The 18702-nt window shown below is 38.2% G+C and overlaps 1 protein-coding gene across 7 annotated transcripts in view; it reads right to left on the bottom strand.

The window, feature by feature from the left end:
* LOC107042092 (zinc finger MYND domain-containing protein 11) overlaps window positions 1-18702 on the bottom strand; it is a 185230-nt gene that overhangs the window by 75197 nt on the left and 91331 nt on the right. For 5 of the 7 annotated variants that reach the window (XM_015262965.1, XM_015262963.1, XM_015262966.1 and 2 more), the window contains exons 3-5: window positions 3352-3665; window positions 2829-2861; window positions 2216-2710 (exon numbers count right to left, since the gene is read on the bottom strand). In XM_015262965.1, coding sequence (XP_015118451.1) covers window positions 2216-2710; window positions 2829-2861; window positions 3352-3665 — 842 coding nt within the window. The remainder of the gene's footprint in view (window positions 1-2215; window positions 2711-2828; window positions 2862-3351; window positions 3666-18702) is intronic. The other 2 variants (XM_015262970.1, XM_015262968.1) reach the window with 2 other exon arrangements.

The following is an 18702-nucleotide window of genomic DNA, read 5'->3' as shown; positions in this document are numbered from 1 at the left end:
TCTTAAATTCAGTGCGGCATTACTTTTAACCACATACAAAATACTTTACGACTGAAAGCAGAGCAGTGAATGTAAGTCGAATGTTGTAGTTATACTTTTCTACTTGTTTTGTTAAAATATAGACTCTATTGAGTCACTTTAAAGTTATTCAAAATTCTTTTCATTTTACTCCAAGTGAACCTTTCCAACCTTTGATTCCAAATACTTTTGGGGTTTAGAAAATTGAAGTAAAAGGGGACCTTTGTAAATGGGTTTTGTGCTTGAATTCTATTCCTTAATTTCGAGACGATCTTTGAATTTAATCTTGTTTCTTTGGTTCAGTATATTGAATTTTAATTTAATAAAGTTGTGTCAAGTAACCCATTCTTGACGTAACAACACTGAAGAATTTGAAAATGCCGCGTGTTTTTTTTTGTGAATAACTTCGTGTCACATATTGACCAATCAGAATTAAGGATTAGCGGTCAGGCAGTTTCGAGATATTTCGATATAAAACAACTTCACGTTTCTTTCATCTTTAGTAAATAGGATTTCAGATTATTTCAATGTATTGGGTTGGGGCTTGGCTGAGCAACCGAATACCTTACCACAACACCTCGCGACGATTCGTAATAATTCGGACATCCTCGATCGGATGATTAATCCTGTTGTCGCAAGAGCACACTCTCCACGTATGAAAAAATCGTATAGAAATTTTCTATACTGATTGCGTATAGAATTTCTGTAGGATTTTCGTATATGATATTCGAATATTTCTATATGGATATTTTTTATACATATTATTTCCATACGATTTCTATAGGTTTGATCCTAAACGAGCCACTGCCACATGTATAGAAACATTTCGTATGGAGTTGCGACATTTCTCTACGCTTTTCTCTGGAACATTTAGACATCTTTTATACGAAAACAAAAATTTATGTAAAAATTTATGTATAGAAATAATTCGTGTAGAAAATATTCGTATAGAAATATCCGAATATCATATACGGAAATCCTATAGAATTTGTATAGGCAATCCATACAGAAAACTTCTATACGATTTTTTCATACGTGTCGTTTCGGCTCTCATGGTGTAAACCAAGTTAAATTTGCTGTGAATAAATCTAATTCGATATATCAATTCCGAGCGTTATCCATTACAAAACCCATCTATCCTTTACCGAATTCCCATAATGTGTTCAGTAGTTTTTGAGGTATTTGCGAAAAAGAATTTAGAAACAAGTGGAGATTTCTCAAAAACGGCCGGATCGATTGGACTGAAATTGAGCATAGAGTTGGTTGTCATTAATACCTATAATCTGACAAAATTTTAGATTTTTTGGAATCATTTTGGTCCTTTAATTCTTCAATTTTCTAAAAGTTGACCAGTAGGTGGACACCATTACATGAATGCCAGGTGGTCAAACTTCGTTTTTTTACGTTTCAGAACATTCTACATCATTTCCAGGTAAAATTATAGAACCTAAAAATGGAACGATTGCAATGCTTCCATTCGGAAGCAAAAAGATAATTGGTTGTATAGAAGAACGAGATAATAAGAATAATGATGATTTTTTTGTTTTTTTTTCTCTTCTCGGCAAATTCTAATAGTACATTAGAGTACAAGGGCGCTTCGCGCAGCCTGCTCAAAACTCGACTTCTGCACGACTTGACATAAAATATTATAGAGCACTCGGTAATAAATTTCGTTTTCAACGAATGTGTGTACAGACCTCGCCTTCGGCTCGGCCTGTAAACTACACATTCGTTGAAAACGAAATTTGTGCCCTTGTACTCTAATGTACTATTAGTTTTATAACAAAAGAAATATGGGCGGTTACATAATTTGAGGATTTGCTAAGAGGAAAAAAATCAAAAACTAAACGCATCATTTTCTCATGATGTAATACATATAAAGTAAAACGGATACTCGGGTTTAGTCGTTGGAGTATAACGAACATTAGAAAAGAATGTTGAAATCGGATGAAAACTATGGTGCAAGGAGCATTTTTAAGCGAAAAACGTGAAAAATTATGTTTTTGGTGGGTATACGGAGTAAAACGGGTCGAGCCCGAAATTTTTCTTACTTTTTAATATATCTCTTCATATACCAAAAGTCGTGCAATGTCTCTTAAGACCGAGCGAAGACTTTTAAATTTCACCGCGGTCTCCGCTTAAACATAACTATAATTGAATGAGTACAAAAATTCTTGAAAAATGGAATATATATTACCTTAGCGGGTACAACTTCGGTCTGGCTTGAATCTGTCTGTACAAGAACACACTTTGTCCTTGGCTCCTGGGAACTGGAAGTAACCATGTCCTCCTGGGATCCTTCTTTCTTCAACCCAAGTGGACACGTACTGGATATCTCCCTTGGTGGCTCATCCTCAGCAACTGGTAGGAGTGGCACTTGCCTGTCCTCACTGGCTGACCTACTGCTGCTCTCCTTCATCGCCTTCTTCGTCTCTTGACTCGTCTGTGAGTCGAAATTTCCATCGGAATTCAACCTTTCAACTTTCACTCTCAAGTCTTTCATAATCTGTTTTAATGAAGCGCCATTAGACGCTACCTTTGTTCCGGTGTTCCTGATCTTTGGTGGCTTTGGGCCGTCCTCTTTAGCCTCTAGTTCACAGGTAATGTAACGATTTTTTCCCAGCTTATGCAGGAGAGTCTGGTGGTGCTTCAATTCTTCGAATGCCTTGTTCCAGGCCCCTGAACGTTTTATCTATGAAATGAAAAAATGTCATGGGTAAACAAGTTAGGCAATTAGAAACTTTCATTTACAGTTGCATGTGATCACTCGACACAGAAGGAAATAGTCCACGGGAGATTGTGCTGCATACCTTCATCTCTTTCCATTTTCCCTTTTCTGATGGCTATACAAGAGATTGTTTTCTTTTTAAATTAAATATACAGTAGTTTGTAAAAATTTCCATGTTTGCAGAAATGTTTTTATACCTAGTTTATGGAATAAAATGAGAAATTGGTTTATTTATCCACTCGATGTAGTTTAAACAGAATTATGAAAGTTCTGAGGTTGAAAAATCCTCTTATTGTATTATCAAGATTCGCTTGTACAGTTTGATGATAAATGGAATTTTAAAAAATCACTATATTTTTTCATCTTCCCAAATGTTATTGATATATGGCCTTACTTTCTTTTCTTTCTGTTAATAAATTTATCTGTAATCTTCAACCGCCTAAGATCACAAGAATATTCGACAAAATGGATGAATAAATTAATTTCTCCATCCGATTCACATAATTACAAATTTCTGCTGGAACTAAAAAATTGACTTTTCGTTTTCCTTCTTTCACGTGCATTCTGTGTTGACATCGAATACTCGCGTTTGCCTCATCTCTTACCTGGAGACTGTGTATACTCGCAGTGATTGGTTTTATGAAGACTTTCTCAATGTTTGCCCGCATGTGATGTCCACCAAAGAACCTAACATCGTACAGATCGTGTTTTATCTCCATTACTTTGGCAGGCCAATAGGGGTAACCCTTCTGTTTTGCATATACCAGTTGGTGTGGAGGGTTACATGGAATGCAGAACCACATTTTTTCAGACTTCTCATTTGATATTCTGTAGCAGTCAGCACAACGCCGAATTTCTTTCAAGTCGTAACAACAATCTTGATACATTGTTACACCCATTTCACCAACTGTACTACTCTCTGTAACAAGGAGTCATAATCTATATTACGGAACAACCTAAAGTATAGTTTAACTACCTAATGTTCATGGCCGTATGAAGAATTCGGACATTTCTTACAAAGAAAATTGAATCAAGAATAATTTATCTTAGTTTTGAGGCTTTCGCGGCCATGATTATTGATATCATTGGCTTCCGGATGGATGCCGCGTTTGGTTTCAGCGTTGCGCCGACGTTTCGCAAAAATTGCAGTCTACATCTTCAGGGCTATGAGCTCCGATGTCTGGGGATAGTCCTTATATGTCCTCCTTTGCGATGGTGGGGGGTGTGAGGAGGGGGGGGGGGATAAGCCAATCTTTGTTAATTGATCAGCTGATCAATCTTTAATTAACCAATCTTCTCAATTAAAAAAGATCAGATCAGATTTGATCAGATTGGCAATCTTTTTTAAAAAAGTTCAGTTCAGATTTGATCAGATTGGCAATCTTTTTTAATTAAGAAGATGGGCCAATTAAAGATTGACCAGCTGATCAATTAAAAAAGATTGGCTAATCCCCCCCCCCTGCTCAAACCTCCCGCTGTCGCAGGGGAGGGCATATAAGGACTATTGCCAGACATCGGAGCTCAGAATCGGAGCTCATAGCCCAGAAGATGCAGACTGCAATGTTTGCGAAACGTTGGCGCAACGCTGAAACCAAACGCGGCATCCATCCGGAAGCCAATGACATCAAGAATAATTTATATAATTTTCATCATACTAACGACGTTTTACGGATCGTGTGATGAAAGTAGCTATTTATTCATGTAGGATCATAATTTTGTAAAAATTTTCTGCATAGATCTTTTTCTATGGAAAGCTTCATGTACATTAGAGGAATTCTTACCGGGAAAATAGGAATTATCTTAATGGAAAACCTCACAAAACCTCATTAGAAACCTCATTATTAATAGGTAACCTTATTGGAAACCTCATTATTAATAGGTAAATAGCTCCAGCCAAATAAGCACGATGAATCTGCCTCCAGTAAATTTCAATGCGGTAATTTTTTCACATATTCATCACCGTAAAAACAGAATTCTCTGCAAAATTTCAGAAGATTACAGTAGCCTCTGGTTAGTGTCCAACTTATGGGGGAATAGGGGAAGCGAATTCGGGGAATGCGACACTATTTCCCTGACTCCACTACGCGCTCACGTCGAGGCTGACTTCCGAGAACTGGGAACGATAAAATGAAAAAAAACTATTTCTTTTTCCTCTCAATTCAATACTTTATTTTAATGAAGAACTTATTTAAAAACTTCAACAATTACATATAGCAATATTCTTGTGACTGTGATGATTTTTCGTTTGCAAAAATCAGTCTTTTGTTGATACTATATAATTTATTTCATATATTAAATGTACATATTGTTTTCCTATTTTTTATCGAAAAGTTCTAAAAATTGCCAAACCAATATATACAGGGTGTTAAGTAATGACTTCTTTTCCTCTTAATCCCTGATAGGAAAAAAATCATAGAATCCGGGAAAAATCTGAAAAAAAAATTTGTGAAACGAATTTTTTTATATTGAAAATTAAAAGTTGACCAATAAACGTTGAGGAATATGATGCCCCAAGTTGACTCAAAATGGCGGAAAAACATCCGACAACGTCACAGATAACGTGAAGTGAGTTGATGAAATGCTAGGTTTTTTTTCTAATGAAACCTTGGTCATGGATTATAAAAAATGCAAGATGGGAAGATGGAATAACTTATTACTTTCTATAACCAATATGCGCATATGATGTACAAATAAGCGTGGGAAAAATTATCATATGTGAATGTGAAGCTGTGACCATCTGGCGGCGAACAACCACAAGTTAATTTTAGAGTAAAGAAGGGGTTTTCAGTTTAGAATGAAATAGACGAAAATGGAAGGATGATTTATACATGAAGGAAATAATTTAGAATATTAACTATTGATATTGGGCATTAAAGAGGATGCTCACGTCCTTCTAGTGAGGGCTGGATATTTAAATTACACACCAAGTGCCTGCTGGGCGATTTCTAATTATTCATCGCGGACTAAAAACGTCTCGAGAAACTTTGAGACATTTATTTTCGGATGCGTGTCGTCCCGACGACCAGTGGACATCTGAAGTATGCACAAGGTCTCTCGTAGTCCATTTTGAATGATTCTTCGGAGAATAGAAGTACACCAAATACCATTGAGGCGTGCAACTTCAAATGCACGCGGTCCCGATGATCATTGGAAATTTAAATCATGTACCAAGTTCCTAATAAACAATTTTTGACTTTTCTTCGGGGAATTGAATTTTTCCGACAACCTATGGGACATGTATTTTCAGATGCACGTGGTGCCGATGACAACTGGAAATTTAAATCGTGCACCAAGTCCCTACAATACAATTTTGAACGTTTCTTCGGGGAATGAAATTTTTCCGACAACCTATGGGAAATGTATTTTTAGATGCACGTGGTCCCGATGACCAGTGGGAATTCAAATCATGCACCAAGTTCTTAATAGACAATTTTTGACTTTTCTTCGGGGAATTGAATTTTTCCGACAACCTATGGGACATGTATTTTCAGATGCACGTGGTGCCGATGACAACTGGAAATTTAAATCGTGCACCAAGTCCCTACAATACAATTTTGAACGTTTCTTCGGGGAATGAAATTTTTCCGACAACCTATGGGAAATGTATTTTTAGATGCACGTGGTCCCGATGACCAGTGGGAATTCAAATCATGCACCAAGTTCTTAATAGACAATTTTTGACTTTTCTTCGGGGAATTGAATTTTTCCGACAACCTATGGGACATGTATTTTCAGATGCACGTGATGCCGATGACAACTGGAAATTTAAATCGTGCACCAAGTCCCTACAATACAATTTTTAACGTTTCTTCGGGGAATTAAATTTTTCGGACAATCTTTCGGGCATGTATTTTCAGATGAACGTGGTCCCGATGACCACAGGGAATTCAAATCGTGCACCAACTTCCTACTAGACAATTTTTAACTTTTCCTCGGGGAATTAAATTTTTCCGACAACCAATGGGACATGTATTTTCAGATGCACATGGTCGCAATGACCAGTGGGAATTTAAATCATGCACTAAGTTCCTACTAGTCAATTTTTGATTTTTCCTCAGGGAATTGAATTTTTTCGACAAAGTATGGGACATGTTTTTTCAGATGCACGTACTCCCGATGACCACTGGAAATTTAAATCGTGCACGAAGTTCCTACCAGACAATTTTTAACTTTTCTATGGGAAATTAAATTTTTCCGTCAACCAATAAGACATGTATTTTCAGATGCACGTGGTCCCGATGACCAGTGGGGGCTTACATCATGCACCAAGTTCCTACTAGACAATTTTTGACTTTTCTTTGGGGAATTGTATTTTTTCGACAAACAATGGGACATGTATTTTCAGATGCACGCGGTCCCGATGACCAGTGGGAAATTGAATCATGCTCCAAGTTCCTACTAGATAATTTTTTACTTTTCCTCAGGGAATTGAATTTTTTCGACAACGTATGGGACATGTATTTTCAGATGCACGTAGTCGCGATGACCACTGGGAATTTAAATCGTGCACCAAGTTCCCACCAGACAATTTTTAACTTTTCCTCGGGACATTAAATTTTTGCGACAACCAATGAGACATGTATTTTCAGATGCACGTAGTCTCGATGACCACTGGGAATTTAAATCGTGCAACAAGTCCCTACTAAACAATTTTTAACTTTTCCTCGGGCAATTACATTTTTTCGACAACCTATGGAACATGTATTTTCAGATGCACGTCGTCCCGTTAACCAGTGGGAATTTAAATCATGCACCAAGTTCTTACTAGACAATTTTTGACTTTTCCTCGGGGAATTGAATTTTTTCGACAACGTATGGGACATGTATTTTCAAACAATTTTCCACTTTTCCCGGGGGAATTAAATTTTTCCGACAATCAATGGGACATGTATTTTCAGATGGACGTCGTCCCGATGACCAGTGGGAATTTAAATCATGCACCAAGTTCCTACTACACAATTTTTTACTTTTCCTCGGGGAATTGAATTGTTTCGACAATGTATGGGACATGTATTTTCAGATGCACGTGGTCCCGATGACAACTGGGAATTTAAATCGTGCACCAACTTGGTACTAGACGATTTCAAACTCTTCCTCGGGGAATGAAATTTCTTCGACAACCTTTGGGATGTGTATTTTCAGATGCACGTAGTCTGGATGACTATTGGGAATTTAAATCGTGCACCAAGTTCCTACCAGACAATTTTAAACTTTTCCTCGGAAAATCCAATTTTTCCGACAACCAATAGGACATGTATTTTCAAGAGCATATGGTCCCGATGACCACTGGGAATTTAAATCATGCAACAAGTCCCTATTCGTTAATTTTCAACTTCTCCTCGGGGAACTAAATTTTTCCGACAACCAATGGGACATGGATTTTCAGATGCACCTAGTCCTGATGGCAACTGGTAATTTAAATAGTGCAACAAGTCCCTACTAGACAATTCTCAACTCTTCCTCGGGGAATAAAATTTTTTCGACAACCTTTGAGACATGTTTTTTCAAATGCACGTGGTCGCGATGACCACTGAGAATTGAAATCGGGCAACAAGTCCCTACTAAACCATTTTCAACTTTTCTCCCGGGAATGAAATTTTTCCGACAACTTATGGAACATGTATTTTTATATGTGAGACTTTAAATCATGCACCAATTTCCTACTAGACAATTTTTTATTTTTCCTCGGGAAATTGAAATTTCTTCGACAGCCTTTGGGATATGTATTGTCAGATTCACGTAGTTTCGATGACCACTGGGCAGTTAAATCGGGCAACAAGTCCCTACTAAACGATTTCTTACTTTTCCTAGGGGAATTAAATTTTTCCGACAACCAATAGGACATGTATTTTCAGATGCACGTGGTCCCGATAACTACTGGCAATTTAAATGGTACACAAAGTTCCTACTTGGCAATTTTTAACTTCTCGTCTAAGAATGAAAATTTTCCTCTCAAATTTTCCAAATTTCTTTCAAATCAACGCTAGCAAACTCGGCTTGGGGTAGTGAGAGGAATAACGCGGGAGTCAAGTAATTGTCAATTCGGTGACAATATGACCGTGACTGTTTTCTTTGCGAGCTTCAACCTTTTACGATACACTCGCCGAGGATGTTTTGATTATCATTCCTCAGGCACACGTGCATGTCACTGAGCACGATTAGAAAGTGTGGGTAGAAGAATTTTGCTTATATCCACAGTTTTCGATTCACGACAGCCGCTGGACGATGGTGAGTGAGTTAAATAAAACGGTGGAATAAAAGTTTTCTCGTGTATGAATATTTTTAAAAAATTCTGTACACAACACTATATCTAGTATATACTTCTAGTATATCTAGTGATCCTTCTAATTACTCAACGCGACCCTCCTGTTTCAACACTTACAACCCTCGTAATCCTACTCATTACACCGTGTCTCTTTCGTTGAATTCTAATATGCTGATCCTTGCACCTGATCCTTGAGAGCCACAACTGCTTTTCTTCTTCCCAATCACGTAACTATTCATCCACACCCGAAAAAATAATAAATCGCCGGTCCCGTTGAAAGATCAAGCTTCCTTAAGGGTTAAACAATAATATCTGACATTCTTTGGGGCCTTTTCGCGGGAGAAGGATCGTAAATCGTGAATCGTGCCTCGCGAAGGTCAAATATCACAGAGATCATACCTTGCCTGCGATATGCGATATAATTTATGCCTTGCGAGGGTCAAACCCTTCCAGGGTCATGCCTCGTGTAGGTTACGCGTGGTTACTCCCATAACTCGCCTAGTATGATCCTCCCATTTTCATATCCTTTCCTCAAGTTCATTTTTGTCCTTTGTCATTTTTGTTCATTTTTGTCCTTTTCTTCACTCCTTTAATAAAAAAAGATATAAGGAGAGAAGAACAGGACTGTCTGAAGAAGATACGAAGGAAATTTGCCATGAGTTCACTCTGTGTCTATTTTCCCTCCCATTTTTATTACCTTCCCCTAGTCGCTCGGGGTTCCGTGTGTTTTTTCCCCCCCTTCCTTAAAAAGAAATAAGATAAGGATAGGCCAGGGAAAGAGGATGCATAGGGGTGAGTGGGGTTGTACCGCTCAGCGGGCAATACCGCTCACCCGGTTTTATTAATAATTACGGACTTTTTCGATCATCTTCTTTTATCAATGCGAAGGATTTAATGACAACAGCTAATTTCAATGGAAATTGTTTTTTTTTTATCACCAAAATATCAAATATGACATTTCTCCATTTTGGGGTCCTTACAGTGTAGAATTGTTGGGCCACTAAATAAGGTTTTTCGTCATCTCAAAATTATCACTGCCACAACAAACTACAATCATTCTATTTGTCATACTTTTTCGCACAATTTAAGACCAGTATAATTTCTCTGCTCTCATTATACGTAAAGATATTAATAATTTGGTTAAATCCGGACGAAACGGGCTGTACCGATCGGGTGCCGCGGGTAATATCGCTCACTTCGAGGCCAATACCGCTCACAATCAGTATTTGACAGGTCGTCAACAAGAAGGCCGGTAGCTGGACAGAATCGAGTAAGTGAGCCAGAATAATTTATTTTTTTGTTGTAAATGGGTCCAACAATAATTGTAGGCACTTTTAGAGAATGATTTTAGTGTGACAAGGGTTGTGATATATCATAAAATTTATGGAATCAAACCAATTCAAAGTGAGGTTATGTGAGTGATTTCCACCGTTGTATTTAGATTGATGTTTCCAGGATGTCACGTAAAAAAAACCAGAGGCATTGAAAAAAAAAGGGAAATGGACACAGGAGGATTTGACTGCAGCGATGCAAAAAATTGAAGGTGGTATGTCAATTCGCAAGGCTGTGGAAACTTCTGGCATCCCATTTAGTACTCTTTGTGAATGAATGAAGAATGGAGTCAAGATTGGACCACAAATGGGTCGTTCAACAGTATTTACACCAGAACAAGAGCAAAGTTCTTTATACTCTGTTATGATAAATTTAAGTGTTCAGGTGGGGTTTAAGCGTCTAAATAAGCATAAATGCATGATGTTGGACCAAAAGAGAGTATTAAAAAGTTTATTATATGGTGTTATCATCATGATAAGGGTTCAGTTTGAGTCCAACTGTTTGAATAATCATAAATGCATAATATTGGACCAAAAAAAGAGTATTAAAAAGTTCTTTATACTGTGTTATGCTAAATTTAAGTGTTCAGTTTGGGTTTAAACGTTTGAATAAGCATAATTGCACAATGTTGGGTCAAAGGGAAGATTAAGAATTTGATTATAATGGTTTCTAATATTAATAAACCTTCAGTTGAAATCTTTGCAGCTAATTCTTTCTTGAATTCAATTAAATCCATATGAATTATTTAATCGAAACTATCAAGTTATGCTACTGATTCTATTTTTCACGTCTGTAAACTAAATTTCATTAACTCATTTCATACAAGAGTTTTTTCTGCTGTTTGACAGTAGTGGATTACAGGCCACTATAGGTTAGGTCTGGACCCGAACGGTATTGGCAGCCGAGTGAGCGATATTGAACTCGTACCGAGCGATATTACCCGAAGGCGGGTAGGACCGTTCAATCAGCGTTCACTTTCATTTTTTCTCAATTTTGTGGATTCTATCGAGCGATAGGCCTTGGTATTTTTTACTTAGGGACTTGGATAGTTAGAGAACACTTTAGAACAATCCTTTACACTGTAAGTTGAGGTTTGACACATAAAAATCAGCATTTTTGCTTAGGTGAGCGGTACAACCCCACCCTCCCCTAGGATACAGACAGAATCCACAATGAGATCTCTCCATGTCCCTTTTTCCATCTGTTTTCATATCCTTCACTTATGTTCTCTAGGTTGTATTCGTGTTCCTTTCTTCCCACAATAAAGGAGAAACAGAGGAAGGAAGGAAACTAAAAAGATAACAATGAGATGTAGAGATAATATACAACCAATTCTCACTGTACCGTTTTCATTCTATTTCCATATCCATTCCTGATGTTTCATTCTTGTCTTTTTCTTCACTCGTTCTTTAATAGGAAGAGATAAAAAAGAGGAGAAGAAACGGTCTAAATAGGATACGAAGGAAATTCGCAAGGAGTTTCTTCTGTATCTCATTTCGCTCCCATTTTTATATCGTTCCCCTAGTTCCGCTGGGTTCCGTGCATGTCTTTTCATTTCATCCCTTCCTCAATAAGAAATAAGATAATTAAACGACAGGAAAAGTGTATGCATAGGATACAGAGGGAACCCACAACGAGTTCGCTCTATGCCCCTTTCCAGATGTTTTTATATCCTTCACCTATGTTCTCTGTATTCCATTAGTGTTCCTTTCTTCTTTCTTCCCTCAGTAAAAAAAATGAAGAAAGGAGAGAAAAAAGATAAGAATGAGATATACCGAGAATACACAACCAATTCTCTCCGTATCTTTTTCCTCCCATTTCCATATCCTTCCCCTATTCCCTCTATGAAGGAAAAAAAGATAAACAAAGGAGACAAAAAAATAAGAATGAGATGCAGAGATATTACATAACTAATTTTCTGCGTCTCTGTTTCCTCCCATTTTCAACTCCTTCCCTTATATTTAATTTCTGTCTTTTCCTTAAATCTCCTTCAATAAAAGAACAGCGGAGGAGAAAAAAGAGAAAAATGTATGAATAGGATACAAAGGAATTCGGGACGAGTTCTCTCCGTGTCCCTTTTCCCTCCCATTTCTATGTCCTTGCCCTAGCCTCTCTGGGTTGCATTGATGTCTTTTTTTCACTCCTCACTAAATGAGAAAAAGCATAATGAGAGGGATAAAGATGGTATGAACAAAATACAGTCAGAATTCACAAGCAGTTCTCTAGGTCTCTTTTTTCTGGGAACAGAGACACAAAGAATTAGTTATGTAAGATCTCTGCATCTCATTCTTATTTTTTTCGTCTCCCTTGTTTATCTTTTTTTTTCCCTTCATATAAGGAATAAAACAGGAAGAAACCCTACTAAGATCCACGGAATTGGGGCACGATATAGGATAATGGGAGGGAAAAGTTACGGAGAAAATTGTTGGTGTATTTTCGGTATATCTCATTCTTATCTTTTTCCTGTCCTTCCTTCATTTTTTTATTGAGGGAAAAAAGAAGAAAGGAACACGAATGGAATCCAGAGAACACAGGTGAAAGATATTAAAACAGGTGGAAAAAGGGACATCGAGAGAACTCGTTTTGGGTTCTCTCTGTACCCTATGCATACACTTTTCCTGTCGTTTCATTATCTTATTTCTTATTGAAGAAGGGATGAAATGAAAAGACACGCACGGAACCCAGCGGAACTAGGGGAAGGATATGGGACTTCCATGTCAACTCAGCCACCCCGGATTTTTTTTTGTCTAGAAAAAATGATTCGATTGCCGCATTTCGAACTACTATATATAGACAGTATTCCTGCCAAATTTCATTGCCTCATGATTTTTTGTTTCTGAGATGATGACTACCTAACTTTAAATTTTCGAAAATTCATAGCTTTTGAATGGCGCATCCGATTCGAACAAATAAAAAGAGAAATTTTTTTTTTCGTTCATAGTTTCAGGAAAAAAATATTCCATAGGCATGAAGAAGCTTCTACACCTAAATTTCGATGAATTTTTACATTTTTATTTTTTTTAGGCTCTAAGACCGTCCGGTATTCGATTGGAATATTTTTTTTCTCATAGAGGACGTCCATATATGATGTAAAAAAATACGCCATCGTGGGAGAGATAACCCGTGTATCGGAGAAAATTTTTGTTTCCTAAACTTTCGTGTTTTTACGCCTTCTAGAAATTGATATTTCAATCCATACCTTTGATGAATATGAGTTAGAAAAGAGATGCGTCACGATTGCAAAGAGAAACAATGGGTCGGGGAAAAAAATTTCTTCAAAATTTTTGCGTTTTTTCGCTTTCTATGAGAGCTATACTGTGTCATCATCATCAGAAGTTCGCCTAATCATGACCAAACAAATGAGAAAAGAAAACAAAAAGAATCAATTCATTGATTTAATATGATCATTTTTTCCTGAGGCTCTAGTTTTAGTGGAAACTTCAACTTCCTCATTGAGTTTTCATCGTTGTACAATTCCTTGCGAATCGATTTGCATTTTCCTGTCTGTTGTATCGAGGTAAGCAGTTTTCACGTTACTTATTGGAATAATCCTCATTTTCCGGATAATTTCGGATTGGATTTGATAATTTTGCATTTCATAGAATGCTGCAAAGTGATAGGTGTGCGAATCCGATGCGGATTCCTGGTCAGAAGGGACACAATGGTTTGGATTTGCGGCCCATTTCCTCGGCAATATATAAGAAGTTTCCCTTTCTACCAAAGTCTGCGAAAATCTGCGGCCAGTGCCGGAAGATGGCCCCAAATTATGTGATTCCACCCGTCTCAATGGTGAATCTTCATAATACACATATTCGATGTTCGGACACCCCACCCAAGATATCAAAGCTCCAAGCCGAAACACCCGAACCAAACCCAAAATCCTAAGAGAATTAGAATTTAGAGAGAAAAAATTTCCGCTTCACCCAGCCGGGAATCGAACCCGGGTCTCCCAGATACGCGCCGGGCACTCTTACCGACTAAGCTACCGGGAACCACAGAAATTCACTCTCAAATTCATCTTATACACCGCCTAATTGTGATGAACAGTTCTCTGAGATCAGGTCGGTCTTTCCATCTCGACGATTCCGGCATTTCAATCGATGAAGAAGCGGACAATGTATCTGAATTCTCCAGTTCCCCATGCATTCTGATGCGGAAGATGACCAAAGTGACGCTGATCCTTCTTGATCAAAGCGCTATCGATCTTCGAGAGAAATAGAATTAGAAGAAATGCTGAATGGTTTGAAGAAAAAATTCAATGATCTGGAAAAGTACGGGGAGCGCTTGCAAATCTTGACGGTTCTTCCACAGTCGTAGAGCGAGCGGAAAATCGCTTCTGAATTTGGCATTACAAGATACATGCCGTTAAGAGCGAAAAAATTGAGAGAAATCAAAGGAGTATTTGCCTCACCAATTGCGAAAGCAGGCCATTCACTTCCAAAACAAACGGTCGACAAAGTACACAAGTTTTATCTAGAGAATAGTCGTGTCATGCGAGGGATGAAAGATAAAGTATCTGTCAAAATCAATGGAGAGAAGAAAGTAGAGCAAAAGCAAATGATACTCGAAAATCTGAAACACCTTCATAGGAAGTACAAAAATACTCATCCAGAGGCTTTGGTTGGTTTCAGTAAGTTCGCTGAGCTGAGACCAAAACAATGTGTACTGGCGGGAGCAAATGGCACTCACGTCGTATGTGTTTGCACGTCTCATCAAAATTGCAAATTGATGCTCGAAGCCATCAACATTGCCACTCTAACTAAAGATTCCCCCTGCCCACTCAAGGATTACAAAGATTGTCTAGCACAACTGATGTGTACAAATCCAACCCCGGCCTGTTATCTGGATGAATGTAACGACTGCCCTGGGGTGAAACCCTTCTCATGTGAATTGAAGAAGTTTCTTTCTGATTATGTTGTCGAAATTGTCCAATTTCGCGTGTGGCAAACTACTGACAGGTGTACCTTGCCGACACAAACCCTTGCGATGGATGACTTCGTCGATCTTCTTGTCGAATGATTAAAAGTATTAAAACCCCATCACTTCATCGCTAAAGAACAATCAGCTTTTGTTAAAGATCGAAAAGAGAATTTGAATAACGGGGAAGTACTAGTGCACTGTGATTTCTTAGAAAATTAGGCCTTTGTGGCTCAAGTGCTGCTCAATCCTTACACTACAACAATGACCAATGTACAGTCCATCCCGTTGTTTACTACTATCGCGAAGGAAACGAGATCCAGCATCGGCATTTACTTGTTTTGTCAAATAGTATAACTCACGATACCGCGGCTGTTTACTTGGTACAGAAAATTCTAATACAACATGTCAAGAATAACTGCAAAGATGTCGAGAGAATCATCTATGTTACCGATGGAACTGCACAGCATTACAAGAATCGTTACCAAATGGCTAATCTTCTGCATCACAAGACTAATTTTGGAATAGATGCAGAGACCCATTTCCATGCAACCGCACACGGTAAAAGAGCTTGTGACGGTGTGGGTGCTGTTTTCAAAAGAAAAGCGAGACGTAGAAGCTTGCAAATCGTCCATGGTGAACCCATCCTGACGCCAGATGCTTTGTTTCGAAACAAGGGAATAGAGAAAAATATGAAAAATGGAGGAAAAAGAAACCCAAAGAGAACTGCCTGTGAGTTCTCTCTGTATCCTATTTATACCTTTTTTCTCTCCTATCCTTAACTTTCTTCTTATTGAAGGAGTGAAGAAAAAGACAAGAATGAAACATCAGGATTGGATATGGAAATAGAATGAAAACGGGACAGAGAGAATTGTTTATATATTATCTCTACATCTCATTGTTATCTTTTTAGTTTCCTTCTTTCCTCTGTTTTTCTTTATTGTGGGAAGAAAGGAACACGAATACAACCCAGAAAACATAAGTGAAGGATATGAAAACAGATGGAAAAAGAGACATGGAGAGAACTCATTGTGGATTCTGTCTGTATCCTATGCAAACGCTTTCCCTGGCCTATCCTTATCTTATTTCTTTTTAAGGAAGAGGTGAAAAAAAACACACGGAACCCAGAGCGACTAGGGGAAGGTAATAAAAATGGGAGGGAAAAGAGACACAGAGAGAATTCACGGCAAATTTCCTTCGTATCTTCTTCAGACAATCTTATTCTCCTCTCCTTTAGCTTATGGCTTTTCTTATTGAAGAAGGAGTGAAGAAAAAGACAAAAATGAAACTTGAGGAAAAGATATGAAAATGGGAGGATCATACTTGGCGAGTCATGGGAGTAACCAGGTATAACCTACACGAGGCATGACCCTGGAAGGGTTTGACCCTCGCAAGGCATAAATTATACTGCATATCGCAGGCTAGGTATGATCCCTATGATATTTGACCTTTGCGAGGCACGATTCACGATTTACGATCCTTCTCCCGCGAAAAGGTCACAAAGAAGGTCAGATATTATTGTTTAACCCTTCAGGAAGCTTGATCTTTCAACGGGACCAGCGATTTATTATTTTTTCGGGTGTGGATGAATAGTTACGTGATTGGGAAGAAGAAAAGCAGTTGTGGCTTTCAAGGATCAGGCGCAAGGATCAGCATATTAGAATTCAACGAAAGAGACACGGTGTAATGAGTAGGATTACGAGGGTTGCAAGTGTTGAAACAGGAGGGTCGCGTTGAGTAATTAGAAGGATCACTAGATATACTAGAAGGATATACTAGGTGTTACATCGTAACTCGTTCAAATCTACGCGCGCGCTGAATGCTAGTTTTTATCTAGTTCGCCACGCCACTGCTGCGAATTTTCCCCCTCTCGACTCGCTAGTTTCTCGCGGGGAAGCGCCCAACCGACGCTAACCCAACCTAGTCTATTACACCACGTGTAACGGTCAAAACCGACGCTGTTCGAGCACTCAAGTTTGTCAATCGATCTTTCGTGTGAATTCAGTCAATTCTTCAAGAATCAATTCTTCAGTGTTATTATCAATTCAAAGTGTCAATCTATTGATCCAAAACATCTCAAAAATAATTCTCCTCAAGAATTATATAGTTACCTCGCAAAATCAGTAAAAATCGTTCAATTCCGATTAACGGTGTAGTGAACGGCAACGCCAATCGTATTGGAAGTGGTGCAACGTGCCGCTTCCTCTACATCTTTTTTGAAGTGGCAAACGGCCACTTCATCTAAAAATGTATCGGAGGTGATGCAACGGCCACCTCATATCTTCGTAATTTAATTACGAATATCGTCTCGGAATCACACAACGTGTGATTCCATAACCTATCTTTCGCATTATCGACACGCGTGTGTATGTGTACATGTCCATAGCTGCGTCCGACAGTTCACATCGTAGTGTTCTTAGGACAGACATTGCAGTGTGGTAGCGTGTGTGTATGTGTATGTACAACAAGTGTCATTCGCAGTTGTAATCGATCCATTATATCCTAATCAATAAATCTGGGTTTTTTATGCCGTAACGGCTTTTTCCCATCCAATTCTGTGTTCGAATTATTTAATCCCTTTTTTTTGTGTTCGTTTTTTTTATCGATTATTCGTGATTTTTAATTCGACTATCATACCACCTAGGGTTATCATACCTCATGCCTCTAACGTCATTTCACTAGGTATAGTGTTGTGTATAGAATTTTTTAAAAATATTCATACACGAGAAAACTTTTATTTCACCTGTTTATTCAACTCGCTCACCATCGTCCAGCGGCTGTCGTGAGAAGAAAACGGTGGATATAAGCAAAATTCTTCTACCCACATCTTCTAATCGTGCTCAGTGACAAACATGGTTGACGAGTGATAACCAAAGCATCCTCGGCGAGCGTATCGTAAAAGGGTGAAGCTCGAAAAGAAAGCATTCACGGTCATATTGTCACCGAATTGACAATTACTTGACTCCCGCGTTATTCCTCTGACTACCCCAAGCCGAGTTTGCTACAGTTGATTTGACTAAAATTTGAAGAATTTGACAGGAAAAATTTCATTCTTAGAAGAAAAGTTAAAAATTGTCATGTAGGAACTTGGTGCACCATTTAAATTGCCAGTGGTTATCGGGACCCCGTGCATCTGAAAATACATGTCCCATTGGTAGTCGGAAAAATTTAATTCCCCTAGGAAAAGTAAGAAATTGTTTAGTAGGGACTTGTTGCACGATTTCAATTCTCAGTGGTCATCGCGACCACGTGCATTTGAAAAAACATGTCTCAAAGGTTGTCGTAAAAATTTTATTGCCCAAGGAAGGGTTGAAAATTATCTAGTAAAGACTTGTTGCACTGATTAAATTACCATTTGCGTCAGGACTACGTGCATCTGAAAATACATGTCCCATTGGTTGTCGGAAATATCTCGTTACCCGAGAGAAAGTTGAAAATTAAC

The sequence above is a fragment of the Diachasma alloeum genome, unplaced genomic scaffold (assembly GCF_001412515.2).
Source record: "Diachasma alloeum isolate Michigan unplaced genomic scaffold, Dall2.0 Dall_scaffold_00413, whole genome shotgun sequence".
Lineage (NCBI taxonomy): Eukaryota > Metazoa > Arthropoda > Insecta > Hymenoptera > Braconidae > Diachasma > Diachasma alloeum.
This window is presented reverse-complemented; position numbering and strand designations above follow the sequence as displayed.